Here is a 24,886-nt window from a genome sequence, read left to right as displayed (position 1 = left end):
CCAGTGCAGTGCCATTCTGCTTGGCTGCATTACAGTCTTCTGGAAGGGAGTACTGTATTCAGGTCAGTATACTACATGTTATGAAAATCTATTAAAGGGGCACTATGGCTATATTGATGCTGCTTTGATATCCATAATATAATTTGAGTAATAGGGACAGCAAACATTTTCCCATGTAGCTTGTGTGAAAAAATACCTCAGAGTACCATGTTTTTATTCATATAAAAGAGATATTCAATCTGTGCCTTTCTCACTGCAGTCTGGATAATGAGATGATACAATCTGAGCAGTAGCAGTCACCACACCTACAGAGTCTAATACTCAATCTTAGTAGTCTGTTGCATCTGGTCACATGATTACAATTTAGAAAATGTTTTTCATCTGAAGAGTCCTAATTTTACACAAAATGTGATATTTAAGTACTCCAGTTACCAAGATATTAGCTGAATATACTGCAAATCACATCACAAGAGGTGAATATTTTGAGCACTTACCACCTCATATGAGATAAGGACTTTCTTTAAGAGATCAGGAACTGGTCCTTGGGCCTCCAGGAGGGGATACTGGGAGCGTAGGTTAAGAGTCACATTGAGAGGGCTGTCACTGTTCAATAGCCATGCAGATAAAGTTAGGATACACTGTTTCATGTTGGCAGCTGGCGTCAAGCCACAAAGCTCCTTGAACGATACCAAAGCATTCTAGAACAAGAGACATGGGGGTTATTATCAAAATGCAGAGGGTTGCCTACAGGGCATTTCCAGTAATTAATATTAGAATGAAAATCCAGAGATGTTATCTTATTGCTACTTAGGAAGAGGAAGATTTTTTTTCTCATGCCACTGAGGTTGTTTTGCATGTGTTTGTTTGTTTTTTGTTATGGACCGAGCAAACTGTGTAATATCATTCATATCTGCACATTAGCACTTGTTTGCAATGACCAAACTCATTGTTGCTCAGATCTAAATTCTCATTGGGAGCCTACATTCATATTATAAAACAATTAAAATAGTTTAAAACTGAGGAAAACATTGGACTTGCCTTTGTAGGAAGAGACCACAGCAAAGGTAAAAAATGCATTAGAACACAATGACAACACATTTCGCAGGCAACAACCCGTTTCTTCAGGTCAAAACTGAGCTTTGCAGTAATATAACAGCAGGTGGGCAATACTCAATTTTGACCTTAAAGTGTAACTGTCTGGCATAAAATCAAAAAGCAATTCTTTATTTTTATCTGGAAAACAAGTAATAAGGATGCTAACCAGCCAATCCAAAAGTTAAAATCACTATTACGTTTCTTCTTGATAAAGGATCATTCCCCAGTTTACCTGACTTTTATTTGGTACACAAAAAGGACGTTACAGAGCATGCTGGGTTGTCCTATTTTGCTTCTCTACTTCCCCTCAAACTTAACTAATACAGCCTGATTGGCTGAAGCCTCTTTCCCTCCTGTTTTCCCCTCCCACACCTATTTTCCTCTCTGATTGGTCAATATTTCTCATGCTGAGCAACGCACTTTCTATAGTGAAGGGTGGGCAAATCAGGCAGAGGAGAGTAAGGGAGAAAATTACATCAGGATTGGCTTCAAAATAGCCACAGTTAACATGGGAAATGCTAAGAAGGATTTTCTCTTTTTTTTACTGTAGAAAAATCACTAAAATCAAAATGTGGACAGTGCAATACATTCAGTATGTTATATAAGTAGAGCAAGTATTTACCTACTTATATATGTGTTTTTTTTTCCTGAGATAGTATGGCTTACTGCTCCTCTTTAAAGAACAAGCGACACCCATGCTAACCTAGAAATAAAAAACTCATATATAGAAGTAGATAAATACTACTTCCTCTTACATAACAGTTGTATTGTGCTATCCACGTAATGAATCCTGTGAATTTTATAAAGGAAAAGCAGAAAATCCTATTCTAGGCAGTGGCCATCTTGCCAAGCTAATGCTGACATCATATCCTCCCTGACTCTTGTTTTCCCTCTTTCCTTCTCTTGCTCATTGTGTATTCATTAGCTGCCCTCCTCCCAGAGTCATCAGACACTCCCACTGAGGTGTATACTAGCAACTTTACTGTCTTTTTTTTGTTTACACATCCAATCACTGAATCACCTCAGCCTTGCTTGTAAACACAAGTAATTAGAGGGTGTTTCTGATAAGCAGCAAGGCAGGGAAATAAATGGAAGAGGATGAATATATTATAGATAAAAAGAACTCCTAGCATTCAACTATTTGGCACTGTTTGGCACAAGGGCCAGTGCTCCTAAAGTATGTGATAACTCCAAACCATAACAGCAGAAAAAGTTTTGCAAGTTTTGAATGCAGGATTAGCATCTTTATCACTTAATACACTCAGACCAGTTGCTGTTGAAATTTGATTTTTATGGTGACAATACCGCTTTAAGAAATGTGCTGTAATATTGAATGTGTAAATCAGTCCTCCTCACTATACCTGTGACACTATACCTATTCATATAGAGAGGAAAACTACTTCAACTGGAGAAAAAATGTTATATTAAATGTAAATTGATACTTACCTGTTAAAGAATACCTGAGATGAATAGATGGAAAGGCTTTTTACTTACCTGGGGCTTTCTATAGCTAGCTCTAGTCTGTCTACTCCCTCAGTGTTCTCCCGAGTCTCTCGGCTGTGCCGCTGTCAGCCCTGTGAAGTCTGCGATGCAGCTCAGTCACTGTCTACTGCACATGCACGGTTTTGGCCGCACAACTCCCAATCGCGCTCCTGTAGCAGTTTGTTAAAGGGGCACTATGGCTAAAAATTGTAAAATGTAAAATATGTGCAAACATATACAAATAAGAAGTACATTTTTTACAGAGTAAAATGAGCCATAAATTACTTTTCTCCTATGTTGCTGTCACTTACAGTAGATCTACTACAGGTAGTAGAAATCTGACAGAAGCGACATGTTTTGGACTAGTCCATCTCTTCATAGGGAATTCTCAGGGATTTATTTGTTTTCAAAAGCACTTAGTGAATGGCAGTTGCTGTGTCCAACTGCCAAAAAAAGGTGTAGCGAGCAGGAAAGCTTGCCAGCATCATTGTTTAACCCATTCGCGTTCCATCGTTTTCACTTGAGAAATGTTCACCTCCCATTCATTAACCTATAACTTTATCACTACTTATCACAATTAACTGATCTATATCTTGTTTTTTCCGCCACCAATTAGGCTTTCTTTGGGGGGTACATTTTGCTAAGAGCCACTTTACTGTAAATGCATTTTAACAGGAAGAATAAGAAAATAACGGAAAAAATCATTATTTCTCAGTTTTCAGCCATTATAGTTTTAAAATAATACATGCCTCCATAATTAAAAGTCACGTATTGTATTTGCCCATATGTCCCGGTTATTACACCATTAAAATTATGTCCCTATCACAATGTATGGCGACCAATATTTGATTCGGAAATAAAGGTGCATTTTTTCCGTTTTGCATCTATCACTATTTACAAGTTTACAATAAAAAAAATACAGAAATATATCATCTTTACATCGATATTTAAAAAGTTTAGACCCTTAGGTAAATATTTACATGTTTTTTTTTTAATTGTAATGTTTTTTTTTTTATATTAAACATTTAATTTGGGTAGTTTTGGGAGGGTGGGATGTAAACAATAGGTTTAAAATGTAAATGTGTGTTGATTTAAATTTTTTTTTTACTTTTGGTTGTAGTATTACTTTTTGGCCACAAGATGGCGGCCATGAGTTTGTTTACATGACGTCACTCTAAGCGTAACACACGCTTAGATCAACGCATGGGGGAGGTAACAGCCAGAAAAGGCGAAGCTTCCGAGAGAAGCTGTCGCTTTTTCAGCAAGGGAGAGGAATCCGTGATCGGGCACCATAGCCCGATTCACTGATTGCCTGGCTAACGATCCGCGGCTGGGAGCGTGCGTGCATGGTTCCTGGACGTAGTTTCTACGTCCAGGAACCACAATAGGTTAAATCCTTTTTAGGCAATATCTTTATAAAGAATAAAAGCCTTGCTGAGAATCCCCTATGAAAAGACGGACTAGTCCAAGACCTGTCGCTTCTGTCAGATTTCTACTGCCTACTGTAAGTGACAGCAACATAGGAGAAAAGTGATTTATGGCTCATTTTACTCTGTAAAAAACATACTTCTTATTTATCTATGTTTGCACATATTTAAAATTTTAAAACTTTTCGCCATAGTGCCCCACAGTTGCGCAATGGTGCGTGGCCCAGAACACAGTGGCCCTCAACACAGCAGTATCGCAGACTTCACAGGAGCATATCGGATCAGAAGGACATCAGGCGAGCTCTTGAACTACAGTGGGCAGGAGGAAGCCCCAGGTAAGTGTGTGTGTGTGTGTGTGTGTGTGTGTGTGTGTGTGTGTGTGTGTGTGTGTGTGTGTGTGTGTGTGTGTGTGTGTGTGTGTGTGTGTGTGTGTGTATATATATATATATATATATATATATATATATATATATGTATATATATATATATATATATATATATATATATATATATATATGTATATATATATATATATATATAGGCAGCATGGTGGCGTAGTGGTTAGCTCTCTCGCCTTGCAGCGCTGGGTCCCTGGTTCGAATCCCAGCCAGGGCACTATCTGCAAAGAGTTTGTATGTTCTCTCCGTGTCTGTGTGGGTTTCCCGCGGGCACTCCGGTTTCCTCCCACATTCCAAAAACATACAGATAAGTTAATTGGCTCCCTCTAAAATTGGACCTAGACTACAGTACTTACACTACATAATATAGACATATGGCAATGGTAGGGATTAGATTGTGAGCTCCTTTGAGGGACAGTTAGTGACAAGATATATATATATATATACACTGTACAGCGCTGTGTAATATGTCGGCACTATATAAATACTAAATAATAATAATAATAAAATCTTTTCTCCAAATTGTCTCAGGTTTACTTTAATCACTACACTTTTACACACATTTGTACTTTTTTGACCTTCCTCTTGAGGAGTAAATCTTTCTGCAGAATGTATGAAGAAATCTCAGATAAAAGTCCTACACATCTAAGAATTTTGTTCCCAAAATTTCTTCACTAAGAACTACATGGAAAAATTACCCAAACTAATAGTTGCCCTTAAAATAATTACATAATTTGCTTAATCTCAGTGGCTGCTGTCGCCAAGGTTACCTTAGGACAAGGCATTGGGTTTCACTAGCAAAATCATCTAGTGTTAGCGTGTTCTAATTACTTAGCCGCATTTCTGAATCTCTGTATTAAGACTAATAGAGAGCACAGCAAGAATTTAATATCCATTCAGCTTATGTTTAATTAAAAGGCTGGTTTAAGAAAAGGGGGGGGGGGGGGGGAAGCAGCACAAGGAGGATAATTAAGACTGAGACGGAAAAAAAAAAAGTCCTAATTCTATGTTGATGTGTGAAGCACTGCATGCGTTCTAATTTTACTGGGAAGATGGCTTCACAAAGCTTTTAAAAGCAAGACAAGTGAATTACCTGAACGTTTTCTCGAAGATCAGTAGCTTCGCGGAGAGATGAAATGGCTGTCCTAAACACTTCATCGATTGCTTTGATTCCGGTTGTTCTTGTTGACGTATACTCCCGAACCTTCTTGCCTTTACGTACAGAGAGCCCTCTCTTGTGCGCTTTCCCTCCTCCTCGCCGGTTGGTGATCGCAATGTGGACAAACAAGGTGGTGTTTTGGAGAAATTCTCCGGTTAAAGACTGTAAGGGCACATGTCTGAAGCCAGTTTGCAGGCACTCAAATGGAATAGTATACTGAGCTATGAACTCATCTCCAATATAATCATCATCTAGGACGACAAAGCGCAGGATAGCTAGTTCCGGTAAGTTTATGTGAAACTCATAGCTCTCGTCAAATATTGGGTTATCACCATTTTGAGTCACAGTTTTTGTCCGGTGTTCTGCACAATCAGCAGGTATCCCATGTATTTCCACATACACATATGGTTCCACCACATCTCCCTTAGCCCCAGATCCTTTGGGTTTGGGAAGGTTTTGACCACTAATAACTTTAAGATGAAGAAGCTGAGCGGAGACACCAGGCAAACAGTCCTTAGCATTGGCGCTAAAATAAGAAACTTCTTCCCTCATTATGGATGGACGTAGGACATAACCACAGTTTCCATTCTGCCTGAACCATCCAGTATTAAGGTCCATCATAAGTCCTGGGGTTTGGTAGTTCATAGCCACAATCTGGCAACCACATTTCCAGAAGTCTTGGGGGTTCATATTGCTAGAGTCTATTCGCATTGAACTTGGGAAAACCCTCGAAAGGAATTTTTTGTTGTATTTCACAAAATCCTCTGGGTACTCATTGGCAAATCGACTAGCAGTGACCTCATTAAAGGAGCACACTTGCCAGTATTTTTGGCTTCTTTTGGATGTTTCAAAGTCCCTAAATCTTACAGACTGGCATAAGGTCACCTGCTCTGACAGTTCTTTACAAAGTCGCAGCTTTCTGTGTCCAGATCCATTATGATGTTCACGGTTGTCATTACCCAATCTTCTGGCTATCTCCATGCCTTCATCCTCATCTGAAACATCTCCTTCTGAGTCAGAGTTGTCAAGAGGCAGCTTTTTACCCTTTATCAGAATTTTACCTTTGAGTTGTTCTGGAGAGGGCAAATAGTTTTCCTCATGGCAGGGTGGACTTAAGTAAAGTTTTTCACCAAGTATCTTTTTTAAGCACTGAGCCATGAAACGCTGTTGTCGAACAGAGCAATGAACTACCAGGCAAATAATCAATGGATATTCTGATGCTTCAAAAGCATATTTATCTATAACACTTATAACACTTCGGAAAGCCACTTGTGAAACCACAGAGAGACCAAGGTAGATAAGAGGTTCGTTATCTGGCCCATCCCAAACGACAAGTTCAATACTACGACAACCCATCTTAAGAGCATGTATGTAGCCACTAATATCTGCTGTACCCCAATAGTGATCCTCTAGTTGACATGCATTGTGAGCAGAATTTATGTAATAGTGGGACAATGGTTTTGTCATATCCTGGCAGACCACTTTATGGTGAGGATCAAAGATATTGCAGTCAGGAGAAAGAAGATAACGGGTGAACCCATCAATTGTAAGATATCCTCTCTCACGCCCTTCTTTAGAAGGTTCATACTTATTGATAATTTCCAAAGCAGCATTTTCATCTGCCTCTTCCATACCTTGCTCCACTTCCATGAAGATCATCAGATCTTTTAAGTCCAAGTACTCTTTATTGCTAGAAAACTGGACAAGTAAAAAGAAGACCTCTGGTCTTGTACACAGTTCACAATAGGCCTCTACAAATACATCACAGGTTACATCACCTCCATATTTATCACTAACTTTCTGCACCTCCTTGAATTTTAATTCCACAGTTGAGGTCTTCATACCTGGGTTAAGTCCCTTGATGAACTGAATGGCTCTAGTCAAAGGTATCTGTCCTTTTTTCTCTAGGTCTGCAATCTCAAATAAAGATGAAATCCACAAAGTCCTCAGACTTGTATGATTAGTTCCTACAACATCAGGAGTGTGCTTTCCATAAGAAACTAAGTACCTGAGCCCCATTACCCAGGTGTTGACAATATCAGCTGAGCTGGCAACAAGGTCCAGCGACTCATAGTTTTCCCCATAAATTATAGAAAAGGCACATTCTTCTGGGAACTGATCAGACAGTCCATTACTCCTCAAAACTGGAGTTTTCTTTCCAACACGCACCTCACGAATGGATTTTATTTCTAGTTTTGCTTTTTCTGACTCCTTTTTGGAAGGCTCCCATCGTAGAAACCGCATGTCTGGGTCTAGCAGGAAAAATCTATTATACATCCTGGAGTTGGATCGCACCTTCTTCATCTCACACCCCTCCATCATGAAGGAAATGCAAGCAGCTGTGCTGTTGATCTTACGATTGTTGGGCATTGTGCTGAAAGACACGGTTTTCTTCTGCTTCTGTCGGGATCCATCCTGTGAATCAAATATAAGAAAATATAAGCAACTGTGGATTTTCAACAGACAAGGGTAGAATAGAATTAATTTGTGAGGCACAGAAAGCAGAGGAGTAGCTAGGGTTTTAAATCAAGGATGAGCTCCGATTTGATTTTGAGTAGCTACCTACTCAAATTCACTTGCATTCTAAACATTAATTGATTAGAGTACCTGAAGGGGCGGGTGGGGGAGGGTTAACTTACCCATGCTGCTGTCAGCTTTAATGCACTTCAACTGCATCCCACGACATGACCCACGTCGCGACCGATTCGCGTCACATCACTACCACGCTTCCTCCTTCCGGGTTGACGTGACGCGACTTGGAGCGCGAATTGGGGAGCAATTGAAGCGCATTAAAGCTTAAAGAGAAACTGTGACCAAGAATTGAACTTCATCCCAATCAGTAGCTGATATTGGGCTTGATTCACAAAGCGGTGCTAACCTACTTAGCACGTCTAAAGTCTTTAGACGTGCTAACCAGGGTGCTAAGTAGGTTAGCACCGAATTATCTGAATCAGAAATTCGGTGCTAACCTACTTAGCACCCTGGTTAGCACGTCTAAAGACTTTAGACGTGCTAAGTAGGTTAGCACCGCTTTGTGAATCAAGCCCATTGTATCTATATGACTGGTATTGTGGTGAAACCTCTCCCACAAGAAACTCTGAAGACCATGGTCCTGGCAGTTTCCTGTCTGTGAACCTTGTTGTGGGAAATACCTGTTTACAGCTGTTTCCAACTGCCAATAAAGCAAGCAGCAGCTACAGCACCTGCCAGCAGTAAAAATGTCACCATGTGATAAATGTCAGAATGTAAATCAGAGATTTAAAAGATTTTACAATAGGCAAACACTGACTAAATCATTTATACATAATTATTGTAAAAATTAAGCACTTTTTTATTACATTTTTTTCACTGGAGTTCCTCTTTAAGTTAACCCTCCCTCACCCACCCCCTCAGGTGCTCTAATTAATGTTTAGAATCCGAGTGATTTAGAGTAGGTAGCTACTAAAAATCAATTCGGAGCTCATCCCTGTTTTGAGTGCTCAGGGAAAAGACAGTTTTTGTGCCCCCCCCCCTCCCGGAATGGGTGTTGTCATATATTAGTATGTATGTGGGCGTGTCATGGAGGCCACCATGCAGGTAGCCAGGGAGCCCAGCCTGTAGGCAGCCAGAGGGCCCCCATTTAGGTGGCTATAGAGCCCTGATTTAGGTAGCAAGAGAACCTCCCCTTTAGGTAGCCAGAGAGCCCCATCCCCTTATTTCAGGTAGCCAAAGTTCCTCCCTTTAGGAAGCCAGAAAGTTCAACCCTTTAAGTAGCCCATGAGGACCCCCCACCCTTTAGGTAGCCAGACAGCCCCCGTGTACCATGATAGCAGGCGGAGGAGCGCACGCAGCTGGAGATGTTGCATTAATGGGACACTATGGCAAAAAATTGTAAAATGTAAAATATGTGCAAACATAGACAAATAAGAAGTGCGTTTTTTTCCAGAGTAAAATGAGCCATAAAGGACTTTTCTCCTATGTTGCTGTCACTTACAGTAGGTAGTAGAAATCTGACAGAAGCGAGAGGTTTTGGACTACTCCATCTCGTCATAGGGCAAGGCTTTTATTCTTTATAAAGATATTCCCTAAAATAAAAACGATTTAAACAATGATGCTGGCCAGCTTTCCTGCTCACTATCCAATTTTTTGGCAGTTGGACAGAGCAACTGCCATTCACTAAGTGCTTTTGAAAATAAATATATCCCTTAGAATCTCTAATGAAGAGTAGGACTAGTCCAAAACCTGTCACTTCTGTCAAATTTCTACTACCTACTGTAAGTGACAGCAAAAAAGGAGAAAGTAATTTATGGCCCATTTTACCCTGGAAAAAAACATACTTCTTATTGGTTTATGTTTGCACATATTTTAAATTTTTCACCATAGTGCCCCTTTAACTCACCTCTCTGATCCATAGGCCACATATACTTACTGTTTCAGGGTGTCCCGTATCATGGCAACAGCGCTCGCTGAGATGTCATCATAGGGGATGCTGTTACCATGATACAGGATGCCCAGAAACAGAAAGTATATATGGCGTGTGGATCGGAGGGGTAAGTTAATGCACTCCCTCACCTGTAGAACCAGTCAAAGCAGTGTCGGCCGCTAAGTGCCCCACACATTGCTGCACCCGGGGACATATGTCCCCCGTTGCCCCACCCTGGCTACGCCTCTGACAGTGTTGAGAAAATGTGTGAGCCTAAACTATGCCACATGAAAACGTTAAAGCCCAAATTTTCATGCATAATTGTATTTTATACACGCATTTAGGAGAACATTATTAGATATTATTTGTGCATTAAAAGCATTTTGTGAATAAAATGCTGCAGGTTTGCAAAATAAAATAGGAAAATACCTGCTACATGAACTCACAGCTTCATATTCTCTTTCCTGTATGATGCCAAAATAGAGAGACCTGGGGCCCCTGGGCTGTCATGTGGACCAGTGTTTGTGATTTTAAATTTATTTTTTGCAGCTTCTACGATGCGGTTGACAGGTGAGTGGTTACGGAGGGGACTGTGTGGGAGATGTGCCTACACGGGGCATCCCTGTAAACGACACAATTCACGATTGCGTCCAACCGAAGCCTCCCACCTGAATGGTAATCTATGTAATTCCTGCTAGGTATGGTACAGCAGGCAAAGGGTGTATGACAGTGCACCTGATTGGCTGACTGGCGTCTGCTGGCCAGATAGAGGCAGGATATTGCTCTGGCTGGAAGTTAGCAATTGTGTTTGTTGCAGTTGGTATTCAGTTTAGAGGTGGTGGGGTGAGTTCCCTGGAGGTGAGAGGTCCAGGGCTTGCCCGCACTTCCCTCTAGGTGTCGCATGGTGGTTTGGGGGCCCCAGTGAGTGAGAGAGACCTGGGGCCCCTGGGCTGTCATGTGGACCAGTGTTTGTGATGCCAAAATAGGCTGGCAGTCAGTAGGGAGGCGTGGTTTCAGCCAACAGAGCAATCACTCTTCTCCCTGCATACCTATCTAACTACAGAGGGAGACTTTAGTTACATGGGAATGCACTGCGCTCCGCGCACTCCACCGTAGCCCTGCAGGAGCGGTTTGCGCCTGTGCAGTAGGGCCGCGCACTAGGCCCCGACATGCTGAATTACCGGGAGTCATAGCGGATAATTAAGGCCGTGGAGGAGGATAGCGAGAGACTGAGCAGGCTGAAGGGGTCTGGATCCAAAGAAGAAGGGGGCTGGAGGAAGCCCCAGGTATGTATAAAACTGTTTTTATACTTTTGCTTCATCTCAGGTTCACTTCAATTATATAATATTTTGATTTAGTGACACTTTGTTGATGGTGATACGAAATTGAACTGCAGTGTTAGTGAGTGTGGACCATGGCAGAGAGAGTTAGCTCACCTATTTCGGGGCTGCACATTGCTCTCCATCCTACCGATTTTTCAGGTGTGAGGGTGGAAGTGTCAGAGTGTTGGAGAGAAGTGTGCAGCGGAGGAAAAGCGGTGACACACAGGTGTGTGAACCCCGACTGCTGTGGCATGGTCACTCTAACGCTGTTCAGTTTCATGAAACCGAATCTCGCCATCCCCATTCATTGATTTGTCCTTTACACTAAACTTGGCCAGAATTTGAGGTATGAAGGTCCAGGTATGCTCTCTCACACATATCATGCTTCAGTACGGCAAGGAGTACGGATGGTCAATGAGATGCTAAGATATCCCAGGTGCAAATTTTATGTTACATTAATGGAAAGTAGTGCAGCTTGGATAATTGGCATCAAACTGGAATCATTAGAATCTCACTGACCATTCGGAATTAGAATCCTTTATTTCGCCAAGTACAGGGGCAGTACCCAGAATTATTTTTGGCACATACAGGTTCGGTGATGGTACAGCAATAACATTACAGTAGAACAAAATAGATAATAGAGTGACATATATATAGTACATAGGGGAGAAGGACCTGCAAGGGCAACCAAGGGCTATGTGAATGGGGCTGACTCAATCCCTGCGGCGATCAACTGCTCTCAGCGACTCGGATGTCCCACAGTACGTGTCATTGAGAAAGGAAATGCAGAGAGAGTGAGAGAAGAGAAGGAAAGAGAGCGAGAGGAGAGGGAAAGAAATCAAGAGAAGAGAGGTAAAGAGAGCAAGAGAAAGAAAGAGAGAACGAGCGAGAAAGAGGGAAAAGAAAGAGGAAAAGAGCAAAAGAGAGAGAGAAGAAGTAGAGATAAGTGAGAGAGAGAGAGAGAGAGAGAGACAGAAAGTCCAATAGTCCCCTGGAGTTGGGTCTGTGACCCGCCCGGCTAGTGGCTAAGGTTTACTGTCCTGGTTAAAAAGTACCTCTGTTCGGAAGGTGAGAAGGAAGGTTCTGGTCATTACTGGTCAAGTAGGGATGTTCAATGAGAAGCAAATAATTTCTCCTCGCATTCAAATTTCATGTAATGGTTATGCAGTTTGAACTTGGACCAATAAAAATGTGGCAGGTAGTTATTCTGACAGGTCTAATTTCATTAGTAGCTCTAAAGATCAAAGTGGTAGGTGTGGCACATCCCATTCAGTGATGCCTGTCCTGCATTCCATTGGCTCATAATTAACATGAAATATGAATGCAAGAGAACATTTGCATCTCATAGAACATCTCTAGTAGTCAGTCTTCCTTTTTAAGTCCTGCAAAGCTTAGGAATCCAACCAGATGCTCTGTATCCTTCACTACAGCAGGGAAAATTAGACTACCGAGTACAGCAGCCTTACTACTTGTTTGTTTTATAGTTCCTTACAGAGCTACTTCAAACACCTCTTACTGATGTGTCACATGAAAGATGGAGTGTTTCTCAGAACAGGTGTGTTATAAGTAAACAATAAAATAAAAGACTTGTGTTTACTGTCAAGTATAGACAGTGCTTCTGTTCATCCGAATGAGTGCAATGAATTTCTCTAAGCGGTCTGAAATACTGATGGGGAGAAAATGCCGCCTCCTATTCTAAGTTGGTTTACCATACCCAGGAGACAGCTTCCAGCAGTTGATAAAGTTAACCAACATCTATGTGAATCATTAAAGAGACACTGAAGCGAAAAAAAAAATATGATATAGTGAATTGGTTGTGTACTATGAATAATTACTAGAAGATTAGCAGCAAAGAAAATATTCTCATATTTTTATTTTCAGGTATATAGTGTTTTTTCTAACATTGCATCATTCTATAATATGTGCAGATTACACAACACTCAGCATTCAAAATGAGTCTTTCAGAGCAGTCTGTGCACTAATGACCTCTCCTCTAGCAGAGGAAAAGAAAACAGTTGAGATAATAAAAGTCAGATAACAGCCCTCTCCATGACTAAACTTAGTAGGAGAGTTAATGGCTCGTTTGCATAGAGATAACAACTGGAGTTTCTTAACTCTTCTTGTACTGGAAACAATTAGACTGATGTATCTGATCTTAAGGTTTTATTTCTTAGCTGTACTACACATACAAATCATAATTTTTTTTTCGCTTCAGTGTCTCTTTAAGTCATTGACTAGCTTCAACATAACGCCCATCAGAATGTTGTTGGATTTTTTGTTGTTGTTGCTCATCACTACTCCCAAAGAAGGACTGACTGAAAAAAATGTTGGTTGGTGCTCAGTGCAACTTTTATTTTGATTAGAACATGTAAAAGAGTCTTTTAAGACTAAAGGTGCATACGCACCCAGACACAGAATGTCGCCTGCAAGGATCAGGAATCTAGCCCTCGGGTAACAGTTTTAGGATAAGTGCCATACGGACACATCAGAAGGCTACTGTGTTCTGTTGCTAGGGATAAGAGGGACACGAGACAGCTGGCTTCCTCAGCAGAAAACCCGAGCATATGTATGAGGCCTTCCAGTAAGTGCTGCTAAATCTGCTTTAAAACCACTTCCAGACGGCGGTGATTGTAATGTATGCCCTGTTTTGATACTCTAAATACTTGCCAGGGTGTAGATTTCCCATCACCGCACGTTCTTGCTGCTTTTGTCACTCCCGCCGATCTCGTCGCTGTCTCCCCACCGCAGCTCACTCTCTCTGCCGTCTCTATGACAGCAGAGCTCTGTGAGCCGGTCAGGAGCGGATTTCATTGGCTCCTGACCCTGTCATCAATGTAAGGAACTCCCATTGGCTTACAGTGAGCACACGGGGAGGAGATAATGAAAGCGGCTCCTGACCGGCTCACAGAGCTCTGCTGTGGTGTGTGGCGTGGATGGCAGTAGCGGCAGATATGTGCGGCAATTCATTGTTTTGTGGCGGTTTCTGGTACCAGAGATCTCTGCTCCTTAGGGGGACAGAGACCACTGGTACTTAAGTGGTTAAAGCAAACCTCAGATTAAAAACAAAAACAAGGCTCCCCTGATCCTCCTTGACCCCTCTGCAGCTGGATGGGACCCTGCTGTTCTTCAGAGCCATGCTCCCCATCTTATATATACGCATCTATACTGTGCATATGAGAGTGCGGGCCACGCATGCATGCCCCGCACAAAGCTGCTTATGCATGGAAGAAAAAATAGTGCACGAGCAGCTTTGTGCTATTCGCACATGCACAGTACCATCGTACACAGAGGGGAGCACGGCCACAAGCAACATATTCAGCAATATTGCCAAACACGCTTAGAGGGATCCAGCACTGGAACAGAGGAGCATAATAAGATCAGGAAAGCCTCTGGACTATCCACAGGCTTTCCTCTTCTGAGGTAATTATTTCATCTTTACCTGTTTTCTGGTACAAATTTTGTTGCGCCTGTTAAGTAACTTCCACCTGCAAACTTAGTCCTTCTTTCCTATCTACAGAGAGCGACTTTTTACCCGAGTGGGGTCGGGTTTAATCTCCCCACCTGCTGATAAAGTGGTTGCCCTGAACAAGCACGCAGAGCAGATGTCAATGACAAATCTGACAAGATTAGCTGCATGCTTGTTTTCAGGTGTGTGATTTATACCCTACCAACCAGAAAGATCAGCAGGACAGCCAGGAAACTGGTATTAAGGAATTATGGAAATAAATATGACAGCTTCCATAGGTCTCACACCTTGGGTTCCTTTTAACAAGGACTATAAGGATACAAGTGAAAAGAAAAAGGACTATTTTGCCCTAAAGTTACATACCCATGTCGCAGTTTTTCGCATGATTTTTCCCCAACCATTGATTTCTTGCCCGATGAGTGACTGTTTCCACAATCTCGTGACATAGGTATGTGTGTGTGATTCAACAAGCAACGCTTTTGTGCTGCGATTACGACCATCACGGCGGATAGGAGCTTTAAATCCCAGATGACTTCCAAGCAAAGTGCAGTAATCATTTGAGCTCTGCCGTGTACCGCTGCATGTTCCTGCAGGCAGGAAGATGGATCAGGGAACGTGTTCGTCGTGCCCTGTGGCTGAGCCTTCCCCGATCCATCTAGCAAGGAGTACAGGGCTTCAGAGTTCTGTAGATGCAAAAGCAACTACTCAGAAAAGACTACATTTCTTTAAAATTCCTTGGCAAATGATGTTCCCTTTTAATTAATTTCTCTGTAACACTTCACTAAGTTTGTGCATTTTAACTTGGCTCCGTAGCGTAATTTGCAGCCACATATTTATGTCATTAGACTAATCTACGCACATTGCTCAAGGATTTTTCCAATGCGAGAAGAAGGGCATAGTTACTGTTCCGCTGTAATATTCAGGGAAGCAGTGCTAGAGCTAGACAGCTTCATACTGCTTTCATGTCTTCAGTCCTCAGGCTATGTTTCCTCTACAGAAAGGCCACTTCACTGAACACACAATGAAAATAGAGCAGCAGATACAATGAGTCATCAATACGATCTGCAGAATCTGAATAGGGAAAGATCTGTCCCTTAGGGGAAAAAAGGAGGTGCAAAATCTACAAGAAGAATGCAAACAATTTTTGACGTCATCTGTTCAGTATTCCAATCAATTTAATTCTTGTATTACTTAACTTTGTTTTAAAGGTACCTACTGAAAGAGGGGATCCACCCTCATTAGCACAATTTCTATAGCAATAGATCGGCTATGAACTTCTCTTTTTATAATTTAATATTATTAAAAATAACTATTTAACTTTACAAAACTCACACTTTTTGCAACCTTGGCAACAGTACTCTGTTTGGAGTACTGTTACCCTGAGAATGTCCACAAAATGCTGGAGGAGTAATTACGATTGCACAGAGCAGAGACCTTTGGTACTCATATTTAACACCTGCACCTACCTACCTATTGATGAGAAGAAATCTTTGGTGCTTCTATGTACCAATTTCTGTTAACAGTTAAAGGAATAGTGTAGGGGGTCGGGGGAAAATGAGTTGAACTTACCCGGGGCGTCTCATGGTTCCCCACAAACATCCTGTGCCCACGCAGCCACTCACCGATGCTCCGGCCCCGCCTCCGGTTCACTTCTGGAATTTCAGACTTTAATGTCTGAAAACCACTGTGCCTGCGTTGCCGTGTCCTCGCTCCCGCTGATGCCACCAGGCGTGAAAATTGCATCCGATATATTTCCATGTAGATTACATTCACATGCAAATTTAATATCCCAAAAAAGGCAAAGAAATCCAGCACAAAAACGCAGAGGAAAAAAAAAAAAAAAAAATCACAGAATGCATCATGAAAATTGATAGATTGATATCCAACAAAAGGCGAGAACATGCACTAAAACACAACGTCACCGAGAAAAATCAAAGGGCAAACAACCCCCTCCCCCCCCCCCCCCCCCCCGCTCCCGCTGATGCCACCAGGCCATGCAAATTTAATATCCCAAAAAAGGCAAAGAAATCCAGCACAAAAACGCAGAGGAAAAAAAAAAAATCACAGAATGCATCATGAAAATTGATAGATTGATATCCAACAAAAGGCGAGAACCTGCACTAAAACACAACGTCACCGAGAAAAATCAAAGGGCAAACAACCCCCCCCCCCCCACACCTTTCAAAAAAATAATCACAAAATGCAGGACCTGTCGTATGCTGTAAAAACAAAAAGACCATGCTGTCTTATGTGTAAAAACAAAAACCAAAGACCGAACAAGCAAGCTAAAATAATGTTTGCCATTTTTATAAAATGTGCAAATGTGTTTCTCTGCAAAATGAAATATTTCCTTTTTAATGCACTGTTTTCACTTGGTTTTTAGAATTGCATTTTGAAAAATGAAGTTGTTATAATAAAAAAAAAATTTCTTACATATGTATATAATATAAATAGTAATATTCTTATAGATCACAGGTACCCAAATTCTGCTCATAACCACACCCCCCCCACCCACCCACCACCACCACCTAATTAAACAGAGCGATCCCTCCAGGAGTCACTGTGTAAAAGTGTTTTAACAGGAAAAATGAGAAAACATTGAAAAAATGTATTATGAGTAAAATACCTAACCAAATAGAGCACAAGGGGGAAAGAGGTGCCTAAATGGTGATATAATTGTTAAAAACAGCTAAAATGAATAAGAATTTTGAGGTGGTCTTCTTCAATGACAACAAATTCGTTTATAGAAATAATGAACTTTAACCACTTCAGCCTTCAGTCGTTTGTCACCTTATGCATCCGAGCAATTTTCACCTCCCATTAATTCGCCAATAACTTTATCACTAATTATCACAATAAATTGATCTTTATCTTGTTTTTTCCACCACCAATTAGGCTTTCTTTGGGTGGTACATTTTGCTAAGAATTATTTTTTTCTAAATGCATTTTAAACAGGAATATTAAGAAAAAAAATGGGAAAAAATCATTATTACTCAGTTTTCGGCCATTATAGCTTTAAAATAATACATGCTACCATAAATAAAGCCTTTGTATTTTATTTGCCCATTTGTCCCGGTTATTACACCATTTAAATGATGTCCCTATCACAATGTATGGCGCCAATATTTTATTTGGAAATAAAGGTGCATTTTTTCAGTTTTGCGTCCTTCACTATTTACAAGCTTAGAATTTAAAAAAAATGTTCGTAATTTACCCTCTTCACATGCATATTAAAAAAAGTTCAGACCCTTAGGTAACAACCGCATCCAGTGCATCTGGACACCCGTGTGAAGTCGGGGTCGTTGATCTCCACCTGACTTCAGTGGTCGATTGCCCATATGCAGTCCTGCTTTGTGAGTACCACCATCCATCACATTACTTTACTCCTTTTTATTGTGACGTACTGCATCATTGGGGCTCCCGTTGTCTCTGTGTTTTTTCCCTTCCAGGGTGTTTTCTGATCACTCTACACATCCTTTCATGTACAGAGGTTTGGAGACAGTATTCTTAGGACGAGGGTCCTTTTATTAGATTCTGTCAGGGCCAATCTGGATGGATAGCTGGGCAGTCAGCAGGGATGCCTGGAAGCCCAGTAAGGCCTTTGAGAAAAGCTATTCGATTCTGTGTTCTGCCAGTGATAGCTGGAAAGTTAACCCTTTGCCTGATTTGGCTGTTGTGACACTGTAAATGAGCTATGATGTATTCAAATATAAAAAATGGCAAATGCATCACAGCTGTATAGAGAAATCCCTAGCCTGTGGGCTAGTGACATGTTCGGTTTCTGTGTGTGTCCCGGGTGGGGGGGGGACGACGACACAGAAACAGAACATGGGAATGGTACATGCGGTGGGAGGGGTGAGTGAGGAAAACAATGCTCTCAGCCAATGCTCGGTCATGTTGATCTGCCGGGTTGATCACTGGCTGTAGCATCAGGGGCATTGGGGAGCACTACAAAATTTCTCGCAGAGGCAGTAGACCCAGTTTCATCCAGCGTGTGTAGAGATTAAGCTCTAAATCGGATTAGGAGTGGGCGTACACATATTAATGTGCCATAACAGGTATACTTTAAAAAATACCCATTACAAATATACTCAAAAGAACAAATGTCACATGATCAAACCCTATTTGATGCAAATATTGCAAATATTACAGTGACACTTGATTAAGAGTGTTCGTTCAAGCTTGTATGATGCCTTTTAATCATCCACAATAAAGCCAGCACTTCTATTTTTACTGTCAAGCCCAATACAGAGACCCACAAACTGTCCCTTGTCGCTCTGCCACTTAATCCCGCTGCCGCATATGTAACATGCGTCTCCAGCACCCCCCTGGGCCTCATTAAATCCCACAGATTAAGCAGAACTAATGAGCCCGTTTACAGCAAGATAAGCAGAGATTGCTAGCTAATGATCTGCTCTGGAATAAACAAGCAGACTGCTTTGAGATTTTATTCCCATTAACCCTTCCTGTGGCATCGGAGTGCCCCAATTGTGGCCGAGGTTAACAGCTTTCTTACAAGAGCAATAAACCGAGCACACAGCAGCCTTTCACATACAGAGAGGGAAGACCTTTATGATAACATTCTTAAAGAGATGAATTTGATGTAGTATTCTTACGAATCAAGATTATTTACTCACAGGCTAGAGGCTAATTGGATCTGTTAGCCTCTATTATTCTGCTAACTGCCGTCAGTTTTAAACGGTTAGTGTACTTACTTAAAGAAAACCTGAACCGAAAAATTAAAAGTCAAAATAAACACACACAAGTCATACTTACCTTCCATGTAGTCTACTCCTCAGTGTCTTTCTCCTGTCCCGCATCCTGTTTGTTCAATGTGATCAAGGGAATTTTCCGTCCTCCATTTTGAAAATGGCCATTACCCATAACTGGGGGCTGTGGTAGGCACAAATAACAAAAAAAAAAAAAACACAGAGACACCGGGAGCCCCTATGGTGTATTATCTTTGTAAAATGGTCTATATATATAAGAGTAATAATACTCACAAGTATGGGTTGCTAACAAGGCAACCACTCAAGCAGGCTTGTGGGGAAAACCCGTCCCTACTCGGTCTTTTCAGTAGGTGGTCGCAGCTCCTTCAAAAAAACTTCTCACCGTGAACTTGTGGTGAAAAAAACACTCCCACAGCGTGGGTTGTTATGCAATGGAGATCAAAAAGGTAGGAGGCGCCCTTGTAGGATAATCAGATCATTCTGTAAGTAAATCCATATATAAAAAATAGATCGCCTACCTTATGAATGAAAACTTCACTCGGTAAGGGAGATGAATACATTTATTGGTAAAAAGCACTCTGGACAACGCGTTTCGCGGCACAAACCGCTTCCTCAGTTCAAAATACGGTGCTAGTTAGCAAGTACGGATAGCCTGGGAGCCAAAAAAACTTTTTTGGCGCCCAGGCTATCCGTACTTGCTAACTAGCACCGTATTTTGACCTGAGGAAGCGGTTTGTGCCGCGAAACGCGTTGTCCAGAGTGCTTTTTACCAATAAATGTATTCATCTCCCTTACCGAGTGAAGTTTTCATTCATAAGGTAGGCGATCTATTTTTTATATATGAATTTACTTACAGAATTATCTGATAATCCTACAAGGGCGCCTCCTACCTTTTTTATCTCCATTACCCATAACAGCTTTCTGGTCAGCACACAGTTAAACTGTAACATCGCCCACTTGAGCCATAGGAAAACATGGGCATTACCTGGTACATCAGTTTTCCTCAGCTAGAACTGACAGCAACTGATATTTTACTGACAGGAACTGATATATTTCAGATCTAACAAAATATTGTCAGAACTGGAAGGGATTATTGTCAGAAGAAAATGGTGAGCTTCTGAGAGGAACTGATGGCAAGGTAACTATGTAATGTTCATTTGAAGTTACCTCATGTGTTTATTTTAAATATTTTTACTCAGTACAGGTTCTCTTTAAAGGACAACTATCAGAGTTGAATAGGACAGGTGGCGACAACAGAAGGACACAGAGGCATGTCATTGTGCACAGCATGTCATTGTGCACAGCACATGCCTCTGTGCCCTATTAAGATTTTTTTTAAAATCAGCGTCGGGTTCTCTTTAACTAAAATACTAAATGCACATATACAGTGGGATGCGAAAGTTTGGGTAACCTTGTTAATCGTCATGATTTTCCTGTGTAAATCGTTGGTTGTTACAATAAAAAATGTCAGTTAAATATATCATACTAGTGGCCTTAGCCCGTTTAAAAATGGGCTAGCTCTGTCAGTAATCCGCCATGCGCACGCCGCCAGCCGCGCGCAAACACACACAACCACCACTTCTGGCCCCATCCTCCTCCGGCTCTCGGCGGTGTCTCTGCGTCTTGTCCCTGCACATGCGCAGTGCTAAAAAGCATTGACACACGGAAAGACACAGGGACACTTGCCTATTATTAGGTAAGATAGAAGACACACACAGTGATATTTGAGAAGTGAAATGAAGTTTATTGGATTTGCATAACGCTCAAAATAATTGTTTAGATAAAATTAGGCAGGTGCATACATTCGGGCACTGTTGTCATTTTATGGATTCCAAAACCTTTAGAACTAATCAATGGAACTCAAATTGGCTTGGTAAGCTCAGTGACCCTTTACCTACATACACTGGTGAATACAATTATGAGAAAGAGTATTTAAAGGGGTCAATTGTAAGTTTCCCTCCTCTTTAAATTTTCTCTGAAGAGTAGCAACATGGGGGTCTCAAATCAACTCTCAAATGAGCTGAAGACAAAGATTGTTCACTATCATGGTTTAGGGGAAGGATACAGAAAGCTGTCTCAGAGATTTTAACTGTCTGTTACCACAGTTAGGAACATATTGATGAAATGGAATACCTAAGGCTCAGTTCAAGTTAAGGCTTAAAGTTGCAGACCAAGAAAAATCTCAGATAAACAGAAGCGACGAATGGCGAGAAGTCAGTCAGTCAACCCACAGACCAGCACCAAAAGACCTACAAAATTATTTTGCTGCAGATGGGGTCACTGTGCATCGCTCAACCATTCGGCACACTTTACACAAGGAGATGCTGTATGCGAGAGTGATGCAGAGAAAGCCCACAGCACAAAAAGAGCCGCGTGAGGTATGCTAAAGTACATTTGGACTAGCCAGCTTCATTTTGAAATAAGGTGCTGTGGACTGATGAGTTTGGGCATAACAAGGGGTGTTATGCATGGAGGAAAAAAAACACAGCATTCCAAGAAAAACACCTGCTACCTACAGTAAAATATGGTGGCGGTTCCATCATGCTGTGGGGCTGTGTGGCCAGTGCAGGGACTGGGAATCTTGTAAAAGTTGAGGGACGCATGGATTCCACTCAGTATCAGCAGATTCTGGAGACCAATGTCCAGGAATCAATGACAAAGCTGAAGCTGCGCCAAGGCTGGATCTTTCAACAAGACAATGACCCTAAGCACTGCTCTAAATCCACTAAGGCATTCATGCAGAGGAAGAAGTACAACGTTCTGGAATGGCCATCTCAGTACCCAGACCTGAATATAATTGAAAATCTGTGGTGTGAGTTAAAGAGTGCTGTCCATGCTCAGAAGCCATCAAATCTGAATGAACTAGAGATGTTTTGTAAAGAGGAATGGTCCAAAATACCTTCAACCAGAATCCAGACCGTCATTAGAACCTACAGGAAGCATTTAGAGTCTGTAATTTCTGCAAAAGGAGGATCTACCAAATATTGATTTAATTGCTTTTTTTATGGTGAACAAATTTATGCACCTGCCTAATTTTGTTTACACAATTATTGCACACATTCTGTAAATCCAATAAACTTCATTCCACTTCTCAAATATCACTGTGTGTGTCTCCTATATGATATATTTAACTGACATTTTTTATTGTAACAACCAAAGATTTATACAGGCAAATCATGACGATTAACAAGGTTGCAAAAACTTTCGCACCCCACTGTATTTCCAATAATTACTAGCAGATAGCAATACAAAGGCTTCCCCCCCCCCCCCATCTTTTCATATTTTAATGCGAAGAAAATATGACATTTACAGTTTTCACTGTAGGCATTACTATGGAGGACTGTGTCCAGAACATCCTGCATACAGAAACAATCTTCACTGGCTGTAATTCTGAGACTGGAATTTGTTTAGAATGATAGAAAGCAGACATATAGCTTTAAATGTGTATAAATTATCATCATAATCATCAGCTGCAGCTCTGTGTGCCTGATCCTGTGTCTCTATCTCTTTGCCTCACAGTGTAGTAAACATTTTACAGCCAGAAAGACCTTAATCTAAATGGGGAGGGGGAGAAGAATCCAAGTAAGGGAAAAGTACAGGTCCTTCTTTTCAAATCCTTCTCTGTATCTAAAAATCCCTCATCTGTTCTCATATGATCTGTGAGAAAGCAGGCAGGGCAGCAACAAGCAGTAAATCATTCCTCTGAGAATAGTGAAAGAGAACTGTAACCTAGCTACATGGTCTAAGTTCTAGCCTCTAGCATCAACGTCCACACAAATTGTGGTAAACGAGGCTTTTTTTTTTTTTCAAACAGAGTGTGATGAGAGACCTCTGAAAAGCTTTCTAGTGTTGCTGGCTAAAAGCTCTATAGGTATGTGTGGTTTACAGAAGAAAAGTTTCTATTATATTTCTTTAAGAATGCTTTAAGAAACTTAAAATGTGTCTCTGATCAGTCGTGCAATATATGGTTGTGCTCATAAGTTTACATAACCCAGCAGAATTTCAACCATTTATCATAGAACATGAATGAGAACACAACTGTTCTTTCATTCGTAGTTAAAGGTTGGCTAAAACCATTTATTGGCAAACAACTGTGCTTACACTTTTAAAAACATAATTACTACACAAAATACCCAAATGACCCTGATCAAATGTTTACATACCCTGTTGATTTGGCCTGATAACATGCACACAAGTTGACATGAACTGGTTTTAAAGCTAAAGTTAAAAAAAAAAACTCTCACCTATGGATAGGGAAGGCTCTGGGTCTTGTAGAGCCGTCCTTCTCCTCTCACGGCCCCTGCGTTCCAGCAATATCACCCCAGTTTGAATGCCCCTCCGCGGGAGGCTTTGGAAGTTTTCGGGAGCCGAGTGCTTCTGAAGACGGCCGGCTCTGTACTGCGAATGCGCATGCACAGTAGGGAGCCGGCAATCTTCTGGAGTATTTGGTACTTGGGCTCCCAAAGACTTCCGAAGCCTCCGGCAGTGCCAGAGTGCAGTATTCAACGGGGCGGATACTGCTTACGGGGTGACTACGCTGGAACGTGAAGACTAGGAAAAGAGCAAGAAGGCTCTAAGAAACCAGAGCCTTCCCTGTCCATAGGCGAGTATTTGTTTTTTGTTTGTTGTTTGTTTTTTCACTTTAATGGCTATTAAATGTAACCAACTTCATCTGTGATCTGTTTGCTTGTAATTAGTGGGCGTGTATAAAAGATCAAGTGAGTTTCTGGACTCCTGACAGACCCCTTGCAGCTTCCATCCATTGCTGCACCAATGTTTTTTGGATTCTAAGTCATGGGGGAAGCAAAAGACATGCGGGAAAAATTAGTTGAACTCTATATTGCCTAGTACACCCCATAAAATTTTCTGTAAGATTTTCTGTTAGATTTACCTGTCAGATAGATAATTTCCAACATGTTGGAAATTATCTAACCATGTATCTGCCTAGCAATTAAGCATTGTTCTATTTAGCAGGAGATAACCAGAAGAAAATGCACCAGAGATAATGACCAGTGAGCCTTGGGCGGTAGAATGCCAAAGGCCCTGGACCGAGCCCAAGTTTTGTGGTGGCCCTGACCCACATGACCGTGCTGCACATGCTAGGGCTACCAGGGTGTGTGCACTACCTCTGAGCATGAATGGGAAGGGTGGGAGTAAAGTCTCCTGTGCTGGCAGGCAGCACAGGCCTGTGGGCTGAGCTAGAGGGGCCGCAATGGCAATCAGAGCTTGGCCATTCTCTGAAGCACCAGCAGCCAATGAGAGAGAGATCCACTCTGGAAATCCATTGACATACACATGCTAATTTTTGAAACTAAAAAAAAGCCAAATTTGAATACAAATCTTGCATCCCATTCAACTGTGTTCAAGAGATGCCAAATATAATTTTTTACAGTTTCTCATTTAAA

At 41.3% G+C, this 24,886-nt stretch overlaps 1 protein-coding gene across 5 annotated transcripts in view; it reads right to left on the bottom strand.

Moving 5' to 3' along the window:
- Positions 1–24,886, bottom strand: part of LOC137541038 (inactive phospholipase C-like protein 2) — a 478,057-nt gene that overhangs the window by 125,124 nt on the left and 328,047 nt on the right. For 3 of the 5 annotated variants that reach the window (XM_068262181.1, XM_068262185.1, XM_068262182.1), the window contains 2 exons: positions 5,496–7,976; positions 495–698 (listed from right to left, as the gene is read on the bottom strand). In XM_068262181.1, the coding sequence (XP_068118282.1) occupies positions 495–698; positions 5,496–7,976 (2,685 nt within the window). Of the gene's footprint in view, positions 1–494; positions 699–5,495; positions 7,977–13,952; positions 14,036–19,388; positions 19,431–24,886 lie in introns of those variants that run through there. The other 2 variants (XM_068262184.1, XM_068262183.1) reach the window with 2 other exon arrangements.

Source organism: Hyperolius riggenbachi, chromosome 12 (assembly GCF_040937935.1).
Source record: "Hyperolius riggenbachi isolate aHypRig1 chromosome 12, aHypRig1.pri, whole genome shotgun sequence".
Taxonomy (NCBI): domain Eukaryota; kingdom Metazoa; phylum Chordata; class Amphibia; order Anura; family Hyperoliidae; genus Hyperolius; species Hyperolius riggenbachi.
The sequence above is the reverse complement of the archived record's forward strand: the minus strand, read 5'-3'. Positions and strand labels throughout refer to the sequence as shown.